At 52.8% G+C, this 16,391-nt stretch overlaps 1 protein-coding gene across 2 annotated transcripts in view; it reads right to left on the reverse strand.

Annotated features, from left to right (window-relative positions):
• Positions 1–16,391, reverse strand: part of MYO5B (myosin VB) — a 344,347-nt gene that overhangs the window by 15,033 nt on the left and 312,923 nt on the right. For both annotated transcript variants that reach the window (XM_087439196.1, XM_014781411.2), the window contains 4 exons: positions 11,042–11,240; positions 7,237–7,330; positions 3,778–3,921; positions 744–895 (listed from right to left, as the gene is read on the reverse strand). In XM_087439196.1, the coding sequence (XP_087295322.1) occupies positions 744–895; positions 3,778–3,921; positions 7,237–7,330; positions 11,042–11,240 (589 nt within the window). The remainder of the gene's footprint in view (positions 1–743; positions 896–3,777; positions 3,922–7,236; positions 7,331–11,041; positions 11,241–16,391) is intronic.

Raw genomic sequence — 16,391 nt, forward strand, 5'->3', positions numbered from 1 at the left:
GGCAGGCAACATGGCTGAGTGGATCTCAGAACTGGTCTGGACTCAGTGCTTTTGGGGATGGCTTGCATCTTGGAAGTGGCAGCGTGTTGGAGAATGAAAGACAGTCTCCAAGAGCAGTACCATTCAGGGCTCAGCCTTCCAGGAGGGATAAACCCTGTCACTGAGGGCTGATTTCCCTCAAACACCGCACCTCCCACACTCTGGCCCTGGCCTCACCTCCCTGCAGGCCAGCCTGTTGGGCAGCGCCCTGTGAGCAGCACTGTCCCAGCCCAGCTGCCTCACCTTGCGAGTTGATGAATGTCAGCAGCCTTCCCTGTGCCACCACCCTGGGCAGCAGGCACCCAGCCCCTTGGAGAGGGCCTGTGTTCAGATTGTATCCCTGACTGTCACTCCAGGGTGTGGCCAGCTCACCCTGGGCTGAGGATATCTTCCTAGTATCTCTGGTCAAGGCTTCTGAAGGCAGGGGCTCCCCTGGAGGCTTAGCAGGGAGGTAGCTGGTGGGCTACACTGGATTTCTGGGGTTCCTGCCATTTCTGAGCCTGAACATCCTTCTCTAGTACCTGCCCGAGCATCCCGGTTATGGATGAGGTGGGTGAGCTGCTTCTGTGCTTACATTATTTACCTTCAGAGTTGGAGGCTTTGGAGAACACACTACCACAAAACCCAGACAGAACGAAGCAATGGTGAGGTGCTGGCTTCACTCAGTCCCCTGTGAATCCCCACTTTCGGCAGGGGACGCTTACCTTGAGGACCTTCTTAATGCCGTTGATGGTGGAGGTCAGCAAGGAGTGCACCTTGACATCATCGTTGATGTAGTCCGCGTGCCGGATGCACATGTAGAGGATGTAGGCGGGAAGACAGGGCACCGTGCCCGCCAGCATCTGGGGCTTCAGGTCTAACAGCAACAAACAGCAAGAATTCAATTTATAGCAGATGCTTGGGGCTGTGAGAATCCTGGTCTGAAATACAAATCTTTCCAGTATTTTCCTGTAGCTTGTCTAAGAATGACCTCTCACGGGGGTTGGGGGAGGAGTAGAGGAGAAGCTGCTTTGGATACGCAAACACCCTCTGACCATGACCACCAGTGGTTTCAGAAACTATGTAAAAACCCCAAAGTAACAAAAACAAATTCCTAATTGTTTGGACTATAACATTAAAACAGGCTCCTAACGCCTTGTCCTTACAGCATGGAGGAAAAGAGCCCATAGATAGCTCCCTGCCTCAGTTTCCACACGGAGGCCCCAGTCCTCGCCAAGAATGGGCCTGTGGCCACAGGAGCTGGCTCCCCACCAGCAAGGGCAGAGGGCGAGAACTCCTGACCCCTCTGCACAGCACGTCCTGTGTGGGCACAGCAGGTCCTTCAGAGCAAGATTGCGAGGGCCGCTCCCAGGAGGACCTGGCAAATGGTACACCCCCAAAGCCAGAGGCAGTGTGCCAGGGGCTGGGATGGCTGGAGCAACCCATTTAGCCGTCAGTTTGGAAACAGTATACCTGGCAGCGCCTGCCCGGGCCTTGTCAGAATCAACAGATCAAGCAGGCTGCTGACTGGCCACAGCCACTGTCTCCCCTCCCCAGTGCTACCACTTGGCATATATCTCACCAGCCTCTCTCGGCCAGTGCCACCTTGGCTACTACAGTCAAGGACAGCTACCACCCCATCCTCCTCTGCCCACGGCCCTCTTGTGCATCCCCCAGCCCTGCCCCTGCTAGGTGTGCTCTGGCAGAACTGGAAGGACCTGTGACTCTCCCTATGAATAGCAGACTCCTACTCAGCCCCATGGGCCTTCCCTGCCAAAGCCTCTGGAGGACCAGGGAGAAGGTGTCAGACTGCTTTCCATTCTAGAGGAAGCCCGGGGAGGCAACAAACAAGGCTTAGAGCAGTGAGTGGTGACAGGAGCTCAGGGAAGGAGGAAAAGGCCCAGGGCAAAGGAAAGATGCAAGGTGAGAACAGGCCAGGCACCGGGTTGCAGGTGTGCTCACTGTGACCCCAGCACTGTACTTTAGCCATCACCCTTCACTCTCATTACCTCCACCCCCCCCACCTTGGCCCAGCCCAGGCCTCAGGAGTCACCTCTAGACTTGGAATGGCAATGAGGCGAGGCCACATCCCCTCCACCTGCAGGTGGGTCAGGGGGAGGGCAAGGGGCAACATTCTCAAATCTTCTGCCATTGGGGTTGGGGCTGGAGATATGCTGGTACTTGGTACTTGGCTTATACCAAGTCCCCTCAAAGACATCCTGCCCTTCTAGTTAAATGCTAACTACAGGCCATGATACTCTGGGTACACAGTTAACATCTGGGCATTTTATAGGCTCAACAGATGGCTGTGGATTGTCCCTTGGCTATAATTAGAATCCCAGTAACATTTATCCAGAAAAACATATTTTAAGACCCAGACTTCCAAACGACAGCTTCTTGCTGTAAGCCTGACCCATGTGCAGATTGCAAACAGCTTGTCCTGCCCTGGAATGTTCTATTGTGACTTGAGTCCTGTCTCTCATAGGCTTGCTTGGTCTGCCCAGCTAACTGTGAGCATCTTGGGAACAGGGACCATGGCTCTACTTTTCTCAGTCTACCACAGGAACTAGCTAGTGCTGGGTCCCTAAGAGGCGGTTGATAAAGCCTTCGTGTTCGTTTGGACGGGGTCTTTTGGAGGGACGGTGACGGGGTGCTGTGTGCAGGCAGCTTACCCAGGCATGACCTTGCCCGGGGCCACCTGAGTAATGACAGTGGGAAGGAGCAAACCATCTGCTGGCATGAGTCTCCATTATTATTTTTAACTCTGATGCTGTGAACTTTGAGTTTCCTTTATCAGGGATCAAAGGTTCATTCCTAACAGTGTCTGAACAAGATGCAGCCTGTTTAAGCAAGTTTGAGATGAGCTTATGTCACATTTAATTGTTTGACAATCGCAGGGGCAATTAACCTTTATAAAAAGAACAAAATATTCAGCTACTAAAAATATCCAAAGCTAAGAGCTGAAGTAAAATCTGTGCCAGGCTGAAGTCAGGCTCCATTCTTCCTGTAGCCCTCCACCCTCAGCACAGTGGGACCTTGATAAACTTAAGTGTCTCTAAAATAATGTGTACCTCTTATTTGAACTTCAAATACCCCTGCAAAAGCTACCACTTCTTTGAATTCCTCACATTTGAGAAGGGGTCTGGAACCGTAACACAGCCCCTTCACCTATGTCATATTCCACGTGGTGAGGTAGGCCAGGTCAGTAGCCTCATCCCCATTTTCACAGACAGGAGAACGAAGGCACCAGAAAACGGAGCTGGTGGGCCCAGAGGACCAGACCACTAAAGAGTCCTCCTTTTCCCATCCAGGACTCTCTCCTCTGAGACTCTTCCTCCTGGCTCTGCAGGTGGCTGCTGCACTGGGCTGGACGCAGAACAGGAAGGTGGGCGCAGAACAGGAAGGTGGGCGTGCTGAAGCCAGATGGGGAGTGAGACCAGAGGGGAGGGAGCTGGTGCAATTGGTAAACCAGGCCCGGGGCTGGCCAGGAAAGCAGCTCCTAAGAGCCCTGTGTGCTACTCCCACACAGACCACAGCGTCAGCATCACCTGGGAACTCACTAGAACTGTAGCAGCTTCAGGCGATGGGTGTGAGGTGGAGGGTGAGAGTGGGTGGGGATCATGCCTAGGGGTAGGCAGGGCAAGGTGGGGGTGTCTGTGGTGGTGGATAGGTGAGTGGAGGGCAGGGAGTGAGGGTGGGTTATGTAGGGTCGGCAATGGCGAGGACGGGAGTGGGGGTGGTGCCACAGAGGGCCCTCACCTGTCACCAGGTTCCGAATGAGAAGGGCCTCGTCTTCCTTGTGGTACTCGAGCATGCCCTGGAAGTCCTTCTCTTTCCGCTGGACAGTGACCTGTCTGTTGAGCTCGTGGCGCTTCCTCTCACTCTGGGCCAATGCCTGGGCAGCTGAGCAGGAAAGAGATGGCAGAGCACGAATGGAGACCTCCAGGCTGCAGGCCCACGGGGAGGGGATGTCTCAGGTGGTGGGGTTTGGGTCTGGGGACCCAGTGTTCTGGGTTCTCTGAGCTCCCACACTCCTTACATGGTCTGTCCCCACAGCCTGGGCCACACTCCAAGTGTGACCCGAGGAGCTTAGCACCAGGCATTGGGGTGCACACAGGACGAAGGCAGAGAAACACTCGAAAAGACAATGGGCAGGTTTTGGATCAGAGAAAACTTGGGAAGGATGTGAGGTGCAGGATGCACAACCCATCCTGCTGGGCAGCTGTTTCTTTTTCCCTACCCAGCTATAAGAAAAGGGGATACTATCTTTCTAGGAGGATGTCATAGACCCTGGCACTATCTATGACTCATTGACAGTGAAGCAGGATGGTGCCAGGGGCATACTAAGAAACTGTCCCCAGCCCCCAAATGTAGATCCTGGAGCAGGACCTGCTAAATGCAGTCTTTGCAACTATGGTCACATGCCACATAAATGATGTTTTGGTCAACGATGGACTACATATATGACAGAGGTCCCATGAGATTAGTACCATATAGCAGCTGGGTTTGTATAAGTACTGGAGGGGAGGAAGAAATTTTCCTCTACCCTTCTAGGTTCTTCTGGCTGGTCTAGGAATTAAATTGACCTGAGACAGATTAACAGGAGAAAAACAAACAAAAGTTTAACAACATGTATGGCCAAAATGGCCAAAGCCCTCACCTTAAATACCATCCTCAGCTAAAGATTAAAGGAGATGAGAGATGTTGGGGGTGGGGAGAGACAGAGACTTTAAAGGGAAAGAAGGCAATTCACAGGTAGGTGAAAAGGAGAAAAGATTTGGAAAACAAGTGTGTGTTTGGCCACACAGAAACAGAAGAACACAGAGGGAAGCCCGACAAACAGGCTTTTCTAGGTGCCTCCCTGTCTACCACCTAGTTCATGTTACGCTAAGGTGATAGCTTGCTTCCTGAGACAGGTTTCTTTTGGGCAGTTAAGGGAGAGGTAACAAGAAAAACTTTGAGGGGCCAGCCCAGTGGTGTAGTGGTTAAGCGCGTGTGCCCTGCTGCGGCAGCCCAGGGTTCGGATCCCGGGCGCGCACTGATGCACCACTTGTCAAGCCATGCTGTGGCGGCATGCCATATAAAGTAGAGGAAGATGGGCACAGATGTTAGTGCAGAGCCAATCTTCCTCAGCAAAAAAGAGGAGGATTGGCAACAGATGTTAGCTCAGGGCTGATCTTCCTCACAAAAAAAAAAAAAAAGGAGGAAAAACTTTGAGTCTTTTGTTTCTCAAAAATAATCAGCCTAAAATAATCCTCATGTTAAAGAGACACATCATGGCATGGCAAATTTTGTTCCCCTTCAGTAAACTCTACGATGTTCACACAATGACAAAATTGCCAAACAATGCACTTCTCGGAATGTATCCCTGTCGTTAAGCAACACATGACTGTACATAAGGTAATTATTCAAGAGGCATTTCAGTGGTGTGGTTGAGGGTATAAAGGCCTGGTCAACCCTCACTCAGGACTTCCCCTGGCCTGACACCATGGGAGAGGGTGGTGGGTATCTACAGAGTTATCCCCAAGCATACAGGGCACTGTCCTAAGCATGGGAACAGGTATGATGGGGTAGCCAGTCTAGCTAAGGAGACGTGTCCATACTTTCACATGGAAACATAAGATGATGTAGTTCGGTCAGGTGCCAAGCCAGGAATGTGGACCATGGGTGATGATGCAGCTGGACAGACAGGCTGCTAGAGCTGCAGGACCAAATGGAGGAAGTGGGATAAAGAGCAGGTGGGAAAGGGCTGATTCATCGACCCACTGGCCCCACAAGGCTCAGGACGAATGGGAGGGGAGCAGGGAGAGTGAGCACCCAGAGGTGGGAGTGTGCTCAGAGCACTCCACCGGCTGGAGGGGAGGCTCTGTGTGAGGGCAGGGGAGAATTTGGAGAGGAGCACCAGACAAGAGCAGGGATTTCATTGTGCAGGCAATGAGGAGGTGACGGAGGACTGAGAGCACCATGGCAGAGGCTACTACAGTCAGCTGGGAACCAGGGAGGGAGGGTTGGTAATGCAGGAGTGGGAGCGACGGACACAGAAGCATTTGAGGAGAGGGAGTGATAGGTCTTCAAGACTGAGCAAAACGGAGAAGCCTGCAGCCTGAGCAACTGGGAGGATAAGAACTTAAGGAACAGAAATGAGAAATCCAAAGATGGAGAGAGGCTGAACAGCACAGACATCTCGGCCCTCCTAGAGCCTCAGCTAGAGCAGCAGGTGGACATAATTAGGTGATTAAACAGACAGACAACACCTGGGATGGGAGCAATGCCGGATAGGCTTGTGGTGTAAGGACAGTGCAAGACGAGACTCGAGCTCTGGGGACGCAGCTCCTGAGCTGAGGGTGGAAGGATGAGGGGGTTTCCAGGTGATGAGGGGGAGTATCCAGGGGGTGGTGGGGGTATCCAGGTGATGAGGGGGTTTCCACGTGATGAGAGGGAGTATCCAGGGGGTGGTGCGGGTATCCAGGTGATGAGGGGGGTATCCAGGTGGTGGTGGGGAGTATCCAGGTGATGGGGGTGAGCATCCAGGGTATCCAGGTGGGGGGTAGTATCCAGGCAATGGGGGAAGTATCCAGGTGATGGGGGGAGTATCCAGGTGACAAGAGGGGTATCCAGGTGATGAGAGGGACTGACAGAAGGTTCTAAGCAAGGTGGCATGTGCAAAGAGGGGGTGGGGAGTGACATGATTAGATTTGCAGCAGGGAGCTAGAGGAAGAGAACATTTTGCATGTTTCTGGAAAAGCAATTTAAATCTCTGCCTGACCTCTCGGGGCCAGATTCCAGTTTGGAAGTTTAATCACAGAGCTCTGCCCTCCTGACTACCCATAATAGCACAGAGTGAGGCCCTGGTGGTTTGGGTCTTCATGTCATGTAGCATTCTTTCACACCAGAGTCTTGCCTCCCAGCTTTAAACCCTTTGAGGGCAGGACCACAGGCTGCCTCTCCTCCAGCCCTGTAGAGCTCAGAGTAAGCACCCAAACACTTAATGAATTCATGTGTCGTTAGTCCAGATTCTGGCAAACTGAGAATGTTTGAGCTTGGGTGGTCTGAATGATTCTATCACAAGACTGGACTAGGCACAGGCACCAGGAAATCGGTGAAGTGGAAAGAGTCTGCAGAGGGAGGCAGGCAGTTCCTTCCCTCAGGCATGGCTGAATAACCTGTGCCTCATAACACACGCATACACACAAGCGTGTGCACACACACTCACACTACCTTCTAGGTCTTGGACTTTCTTCATGTAAATCTTCAGCTGTTTTTTGAGCTTCTTCTCATTCTTTTCCAGCTTTTCTACCAGTTCTTTAAGGTCCTGAAAGCAGAAGGAAGCAGTGTGAGAACAGACCTAACCCCACCCTGGAGGGCAGGGGGTAGAATCCTGGGGCCCAGTGTGGCCCAAGGCAGTCACCCAAGGAGGCCAGGCTCCGTGACCAGCCAGGAGGTCTGCCCTACACAGCTCGCTGCTCCTCGGTCTGGACCTAGGTCGGAGGAGATGGGTCAGAGTTCATTCTCTCAATCAAAATAGGGCCAACTCCTCTTGGCTCAGGCTGCCTGGCAGCCGGCTGAACCCCAAGGTTCTCTAGGCCAAGCCTCCTCAGGTCGCCATGCCAAACCCCAAGAGCCACTCAGCCTGGGTATCCTCCGGTGGGTGGGCAGTACCCTGGGAAGGAAGGACAGGCGGAGGTGTGCGAGTGCGCAGGGGTGTGTGTGTGTGGCACTCAGCTGGAAGAGCCAGTAGGCCAGTGAGATTTCCTGGGGCCCAGAAGCAAAACAGGACCCCAGCTTGGGGCCTGGGCTCTCTGTGGCTGCCCAATCCCTAGCAACCTTGGCCACTGGAAGCCAGTCGGCCCACTGGGACCTGGAAGAGCATCAATGTCACCCCTATTCCAGCTAGGCCGTGGTCCTCTGTGGTCGGGGAGGCAGGGAGCTCCACCACCATTACAGTTTCTGTGACTAGGAGCGACGTGGAAGACTGAAGCCAACATACCATCGAGGAACCTCAGAAAACATCTGGGTAACAATTTTCTAAGGTTGGCCTAGAGACAAAAGTCAGCCAAAAGCTCCATCCCAGGGCTGTGGCCATGGCAAACCACAGAGTAAAACCCAGGCCAGGGGCCCACAAAAGTGCATGCCAAATGAGAGTCAGCTCGTAGACCCAGGCATCTCGAGCAACCTTAGATGAGATTCTTTGGGGTACATAAAGTCTTCTGTGAACCCTCAGTTCTACTCACACTCCATCTCATCCTTAGGCGTCTTTCCTGAGCTGTGCCACAGCCTGCGAGTATCCCTGTGGCTCCCTGAGCCAGCTCCCCAGCTCCAGAGGCTTCACCGTGTGCCACCACCACCCCTACCTTGCGCTCACATAACCCTCGCCACATCCAGCCACACTGAATGCTCAACTCTTCATTCGGCCTTTACTCTTGCACGTGATGAACCAATGCTCGGAGGTGAATGACTAGGCCAATCCAGTGAAGGACGAACCCCGAGCTGCTCCAGACCAGAGCCAGGAGGGGAACTCCAGTATTGCAACTGCCATCCGGTCTGCATACTCCTCTATGTGACATTACCAAATCCAAAAGACAAAAATGTGCTTGTGTCTCTTCCACCACTGTTTTAAAAATTTTCCCTACACCTTGGAATGTCAGATAATATATGCTCTAACACCTGTTTGCAGCTAAACATCAGACGCTCCAACAAGGAAAGATTCATCTGGTAGCCAGGCCTTGGCTATTATCTTCTATCTTTAAGAGCTCTGAAGTCTCAGCAAGCTTCTGGAGAAAGAGCCCAGGAAATATAATACTCCACCTGGACCACTGAGGTGGTGCTTCTGATCCCTGTCACTGAACAGCAGCTTTGCACTGCTCAGCTCCTGCGTGGTGTTAGCCAGCTCTCTACACCCACACCCAAGCCCTCAGATCCTGGAACACTGCATTCCTTACCACGTCAAGGGAAACAGTCTAGAGCAGTGGTTCCCAGTGCTGCATGCTGAAACTACCTGAGCATCTTTAAAGCCTGAAATCAGCGAACTTAGGACAAAAGAGGGAATGCAGTGCCTGCCACAGTGGGTGGTAAACTTGGGGAGCTACGGAGGCCCAAAGTCCCAGAGAAGGCTAGAATTACAGATGGCTTACAAAAGAATGAGTTCAACCTATGAGGAGTCTTGGAAATAGAGATGAGAATGTCTGGGGACACTTGTAAACTTTTCAAGTTGGTACCAGGAAAAACAATCACATCCTCCTGCCAGTGTCCATGGCCTTCCCAGTCACTCCAGCTGGAAGCCATTTGCCCGAATTCCTGTAAACTCAACTCTGAGGCACCCAGCACTCCATGCTGTGGTTCATGTGCACGGACCTCACCCTCCCTGCCGATGTCAGTGCTTCGCAGCCGGCACAGAGGAGGTACTAATGCTTGCTCAGCAAGGGAATAGAAATCACGGAAGCCCCTGGCCCTGCTGGCTCTGCCTATGGGCCCCAGCCTCCGCCTGGCAAACAGGGAGGACTACGCTCTAGAAGGAGTCTCCCATCAGGCTGCAAGCTGGAGCCCTCCTCGCCTCGTCTTCAGCCCCGCCGTCCTCAGCCTCGCCCGCCCAGCAACCCAGGCTCCTGCTCAGGCCCCAGCCCCACTGCTCAGCAGAGGGACCCACGGTCCCGACTCCTAAGCCGTCCTGGTGAGCTGGTGCAGTTCCTCCATGGAATACAGCCCTCCTTGTAAGGTTGTCACCCACCATGCCACTTGGCCAATGGCCCCTCTGGGGAGCACGGGCCAGTGAAGGCATTTTCCACACTGCCTCCTTTACTGGGCAGAGCTGGCCTGACAATTTAACACACATTTCTTTTCATAAAGCTACCTGTCTACATATGTGTGTGTAACAGAGAGTGACATGCAGAGAGAGGGAGAGAATCAGAGGGAAAGGAGGAGGACCTTGGGATTGACTGAACTGTCTACCCACTACAGGGTCACCTGGTTATGAGGGGAAAGAGTCTTGGGCTGGAAGCTATGCTGGTGCATGAACCTGCCAATCAGGTTCAGGGCACCTCCTGCTGCTCCTGCAGAGGCACACTCAGCTCTAAAAGGCCAGTGGCCCCCCTGTGCCACCCCATCCTCCTCCCGCCCTCACCCCTGTCGGAGTGCCTGTCCGCACAGCCCTCTTCCCCTCCTCCTCTCTGCCCATCTCCATGGCTGACATCCCCTCCATGCCTCCAGCCTCAGCCAAGCCTCCCTTACAATTCTTTTTCTGTAACACTTGTTAATCTCACGTAGAATCACATTTTCAGAAACACCATCTTGTTTCTCTTCTTTTTCACGTGTCTATCTTCCTCTACTAACCCGTAAGCTGAGGACAGAGACTGTCTTCCATTTTTCTGGCACCTGCCAGGGCTCCTTTGGTGACTGTCTGCAAGGATGGCCACCAACAATACCTCCCATTCTTCCTCCTAGGGAGAGGAAGAGTCTACCCCCACCAAATCCGGCCTAGCAGCAGGATTTGTTTTGATCAATAGAACGTGGCAGAAGCGAGCCTGTGCCAGTTCTGGGACTAGATCTGGAGGGGCCTCCCAGATCCTGCTTTCATCCTCCTGTACGTCAGCTGCCAAGCAAAGCAGCTCAGAGTAGGCCAACGAATGATGAGAGAGCGTGTGCTGAGAGAGAGACCACATGGAGGGGAACTGAGGCCCCCCCAAGCCAACAGCCAGCACCGAGGCTCCAGACACGGGACTGAGGCTGTCTTGGATCCTCCAGCCCCAACCAACACCAGTGGAGCAGAGACAAGGCGCCCCCACTGAGCCCTGCCAGAATGCCTGACTCACACAATGTGGTTACTGTTTTAAGCTAAGTTTTGGGGAGGTTAGTTATACAGTAGCAGACAACTGAAATAACTCCCCAGATTTTGCTGACTGCAAGTTTCTAGATTCTCTGTTCCTGCTACAGGGCCAAGGACATGAACCTTGTCCATTTGGCTAAAGGCCCATTTTCTTCCAGAATGTGACTTCCCAGAGCTGGGATCCAAGTGGGCACGGCTACTCACCAGGTTCTCATTGGTCAGCCGGGATATCTCCTGCTGGACGCCAAATTCCACTTGGGCCTCCGGGGAGAGCAGCAGTGTCTGGCAGAAGGTCTGCTGCTGCTTGTCCATTTCCTCCTTCAGGGCCTCCACCTGGGCCTTGAGACCTTCCACCTCCTCCTCATGCTCCCGGCTCTGGGCCTGCAGCTGTGCCTCCAGCAACCTGCCCCAGGGAGAGGAGGGCAGGTGACTGTGGGGCTAGGGTCAGTGCCCCAATATGAGGGGCCACTGATGGACAGGCAACAGGGGAGCAGCCAAGCACACGCCAGCAGCAGCAAGTGCACGAGCCCAACAGGGGACAGACACCGAGGGAAACAGATCTGTGGGGCTCATCAAGCAAGCAGGCCAGCCTGTCCTTCCGGATGACAGGAAACTGGGGCCAAACCCAGCACTCCGGGTCTTAGGCCTCTGTCTTGACCACCCTCATTCCCTTGTTCCTCAGTCTGAAGCACAGTCTGTTGGTTTGGGATTGAGAGATGGTCTCCATGTCAAAATGTCATCAGCAGAAATAAACGTCTTATAGCATCTCTTAAATAAAAGCATCCACATCTGCCACCAAACTTACAAGTATCTCCTTGTTAAGATAAAACTCTGGTAGACTGAAGTAATTACATTACTTGGATATTTTCCCTATAGAGATTCCCTGCAAGGTTTAGAAAGGCAAATTATCAGCCCCCTTCCTTTTTTTTTCAAAATGTTTTTTTGTTCCCCCCGCCCCCCCCAAAGCCCCAGTAGATAGTTGTGTGTCATAGTTGCACATCCTTCTAGTTGCTGTACGTGGGACGTGGCCTCAGCATGGCCGGAGAAGCAGTGCATCGGTGCGCGCCCCGGATCCAAACCCGGGCCGCCAGTAGCAGAGCGCGCGCGCGCACTTAACTGCTAAGCCACGGGGCTGCCCCAGCCCCCTTCCTTTTCATTTATCTCACCTTTACCCCCATCTTATTTCTGGCCTTACAATTTTTTTCCCCAGTCAAAACAGAAACTAAGACTATTTACAAATGATCTGAGGGAAGGTTTAAGATCAACTGGGCCATGACAGGAAGCACAGAGACCTAGACAAGATCTGGAGAAGGCTGGGGAGAAGTCTCAGAAGACTCTTGGACTCTACAAGTTACCTGGGCAATCCTGGGAGAGCTCCTGTTCCATCACAATGGAAGGCAAGGAATTAGTGAAGGTTCCTAAGCAGCCTCCTCTTTGGGAAGTTAAATACAAATGTGACTATAGCTTCTTGGACTTCATTACTTGAACAAACTTTGATTCAGTAAAACATATGAAAGGAATGTAGGAGGCGCTGGATGAAAGGTACCATCAAAAGCTTCCTGAAATGGTCCATGCAGGGAAAATGCAGCCCAGTCTCTTCCTGGGATGCACATAAAGATTGTGACTAGAGCTGGGCACAGGGTTAAGAACCTGCAGGTGTCCAGGAGACAGCTGTTAGAGCCCCTGGCTGCTCTGAAGGCAGGGAGGTGAAGAGCCACCAGGGTTTTGCAGGTCTGCTAACATTCTGGGAGGTGATAATTGCCACAAGAGAGGAGGGAGCGAATCTACAAGGGAGCAAGAGAGAGAGGATCAAGTCTACACTGCAAACTCCCAGATGGAAGCAACCATGTTTTCCACAGCAGCACCGGGTGTGATGCTCGGCTCCCAGTGGCTTCTCAACAAAGTTACACAAATAGATGAAGAAATGCTGGAGGAATGATTGATTCACCCACTCACCACTGGCAGCATTGCCAAGGGAAAGCAATAAGAATGTGAGGGTTGTGGAGAATAATTTGGTAATTAAGTTAGCAGTTTACAGGACATACAATATTTAGATAACAATACACTAAAAGTAATCACCAGTAAGCTACAAATTTCATGAGAGACAGAATAGCAACATTTGCGTTCTAGGGACTCAGCCCCAAGGATTAGTCTCTGATTTGTTCTGTGACTTGAAGCTCACGTCCTTCTTATTCTCCATGTAGACTGTAGTTGGTGACTTGGTCTAGGGTCCTGCACATGGTCCAAGGACCCCTGCCCAAGTGTCAGACTAGCCACTTCATCTTGCAGGTGAGAAAACTAAGGCCGAGAGAGGTTTGAGGCCACAGCCAGTGGCAGTGCTGGTTCTAGAAGCCACATCTCCTGATGCATAGGCCTGTGCTTTGTTTTATTAATGCATTCATTTGCTTCTGTATTAAACCACATCCTATCTGCAGATAGAGAGCCATGAGGAATTACCTGGTTTCACACGTGGGTGCCCTCCTCCAATAAAACAAACTTCTAGGTGGGATAGGAATCTGATCGTACTGAATAATAGCCATTGTAATAATGCAAGTAGCACCTAATGGTGGTTCCGTGCTCACTACATGTCGGGCACATGCAAAGTGCTTTACCTGTGTTAACTACTCCTTATAATGACCTGAGGAGGCAGGTCCTGTTCTGATCCACAGTCTACCAGTGAGGAAATGGAGACAGATGTCACCTTGCTCACAGGTGGTGGGGCCACATTTGACCCCAGAGCCAGGAGACACACTGCCTTGAGAAGCAGCTGACCTGGACTTTCTTTTTCCAAGACGAGATGCTCTTGTTGCTGTAATGGGACCTCTACTATGTCATCAGCAGGCAGAACTTTGGCGACAGTGTGTGAGGGCGCCAGGTTCCCGTTCCAGCTCTGTCCCCACCGGGCCGAGTGGGCTGGGCACGGCCCTCACTCCACCTCACTGAGCCTCAGGTTCCTCTTCTGGGAAACAAGCCTGAAGACCACCGCCCATCTATTGTTGGGAGTCTCAAATGCACCAAGCTATGCCACTGCCCTGAGAAGCCACTTACTGACAACAAACGTGTGACGTGACCATCATGTGCTATTTCTGTGCACGTCTAACCTCCCTTGCTAAACTGTTGAAGGCCAATGGGTTATGGATTCAGACTCTTGTATCAACCGGAATCAGGTTCAAATTCTGGATCTTCCGCTTAAGCAGTTCCTTAAACCCTGCAAGCTGCAGTGTCCTCACTCCATGAGTGTGTGGTAAGGGTCAGACTTGACACATGCAGCACACTGACCACGGGCTCATCAGCTGTGTTAGCTCCAGGCTGTCACTGTGATAGGCATGATGAGGGGCAGACTCCCAGGAGCCCTTGCTTGGAGCACAGCCGGTAGCACACATCCAGCAACGCTCCCGGCTGACCCTGCTGAGTTTAGATGGTCAACACGTAGCATGGAGGCAGCACAGACTCAGGAGTCCCTAGAATTAAACATCCTTCTCAGCCTTGTTTTCAACAGCTGTGTGCCTGCTGCCATGTTAACTCGCCCCTTGTCTGCCCCTTCCCCAATAGGGTGAGCTGGACCAGGAGGTTTCTAAGGTTCCATTGAGCCCTCAAGTGGTATTACCTTGACTCAAACCAGCAGCTTCCCCCGACCTCATCCACACAGCCTGGACACAAAGTGCCAGATGGGCGACCTGAGGGCTACCCCCCACATCCCCCCGTGAATTGTGCCCAGGGCCTTTGCATCCACGCCAGCTGAAAAACAATTAAGCGTAGACATGAGCAGGCAGAACAGACACAGCAGACACAGGAAGAAAGGCATATATTTGACCTGGCAACTTGCTTTAGGCCTTGGTAGGCCAAGCCGAGTTCTCCATCTTCATTCAAATATCCCCAATCCTCAGTCTTGCTAGAAATAAAGGATAAAAAAAACAGGGCAACCAGTGTAGGGGATAACGACAGGCAAGCAGAGCACCCAGGAAGGTAAAGCGATTCCAGCCAAGGTTTGGAAACGAAAAGGGGACGGCTCCAGAACTCCCAGCTTCCCTCCTTTCTCTCCTGTCACCAGCACTTGGGCACCTGCAAACACCCTCTCCCCTGTCTCCCAGCTCCCAGCTACTGTCTTGGAAGGGGGTTCATGGACTCTCATGTAGGACTCACTGCTCATCCCAGGCCAGAACACACGCTGCTGGAGAGAGAGCAAAGGGATGCACTTGTCTGGGTAACTCTGTAAACAGCCGCCCATGGGCTGGCAGAGGCACTCACATGCTCCCACACACCGTCCTTCCCTCTCCCAGAATGATGCTGATTCGGAAAAGAAAAGGGAGAATCAGGAGAGATGCAAACGGGGCAGGGAGGAGAGCAAGCGTGCTTGGGGGAAGCTGCAGAGGCTGCGCAGGCATTCACTAAGGGGCGGGGGGGAGGGGGGCGGTGAGGGGACCGCGGCCTCCCAGGATGCTGTATCCCTCACACCCCAGCAGCAGGGACGGAACTTGGAGGGGAGGACAAGGAAGGAGACTACATATTTTGCCCACTTTTCAATGCGTTTCTCCTTTCTGTTGCTTTTTTTTTTTAAAGATTTTATGTATTTATTTTTTCCCCCAAAGCCCCAGCAGATAGTTGGATGTCATAGCTGCACATCCTTCTAGTTGCTGTATGTGGGACGCGGCCTCAGCATGGCCGGAGAAGCGGTGCGTCGGTGCGCGCCTGGGATCCGAACCCGGGTCGCCAGCAGCGGAGCGCGTGAACTTAACCGCTAAGCCACCGGGCCGGCCCTCTGTTGCTTCTTAAGGGCATGAAAGTATTAACTCGTCTCAACTCCAGCCCTTGCTGCAGAGTCTTGCATAAGGAAACAGCCAATAAAAACTTTGTGACAAGCAGGATGAGAACTGAACTTTCTCCTTGGGACTGGTGTGCACTACTCCTGTTTACTCAACCGGGAAAGCAGGAGGCCAGATGCCTCCTCCTTGCAAGTTCTTTTGCCCTCTCCATTTGCCCAGTGTCCGCCCAGTGCCAGCAGGGCGGGTCTTGGGGATCAAGTGCGTGTCACATGCCCCTCCCCCAATTCCCCACCTCACACAGCCCTGGGCACACAAGAGACACTCAGAGGCCAGCAGGACTGGGTGGAGGGCAGCGGGCAGAGCCCTGCTGTCCCTGCAGGATTGTGCCCCTCCCTCCCTGTTCCTGGTGGGCTCTGCTCCTGGGAAACCTCCTCCTGCTGGTTGGAGCCCAGCTTTCCTGGCAGGAATCATGGAGCAGGAGCCGCATCCACATTGCTTGCGAGCAGGACCAGTAACCCCTTGCAAACTCCAAGGGGGGAAACAATCATCCCAGGAGTGGTTTTGGCCACAGTCAGTCACTGTACTGCCCCCAGCTCAGCCTCACGAAGAAGAGCCTCAGACCCTGCCAGGCTCACACGGGCTGCTTCTTGGGCACAGCTGGTCACGTCAACACCAGGCCCTACTCTGAAAAGTCTGCAGGAAAGGAGGGAAGGGGGTGATAGCCGTGAGTGTACTTCCAGGGCTACTATATTATGGCTTCTGTCCCTGAGTCTGCCCCTTACTGTCACAGT

Source organism: Ceratotherium simum, chromosome 14 (assembly GCF_057802395.1).
Source record: "Ceratotherium simum simum isolate JZ-2026a chromosome 14, ASM5780239v1, whole genome shotgun sequence".
Lineage (NCBI taxonomy): Eukaryota > Metazoa > Chordata > Mammalia > Perissodactyla > Rhinocerotidae > Ceratotherium > Ceratotherium simum.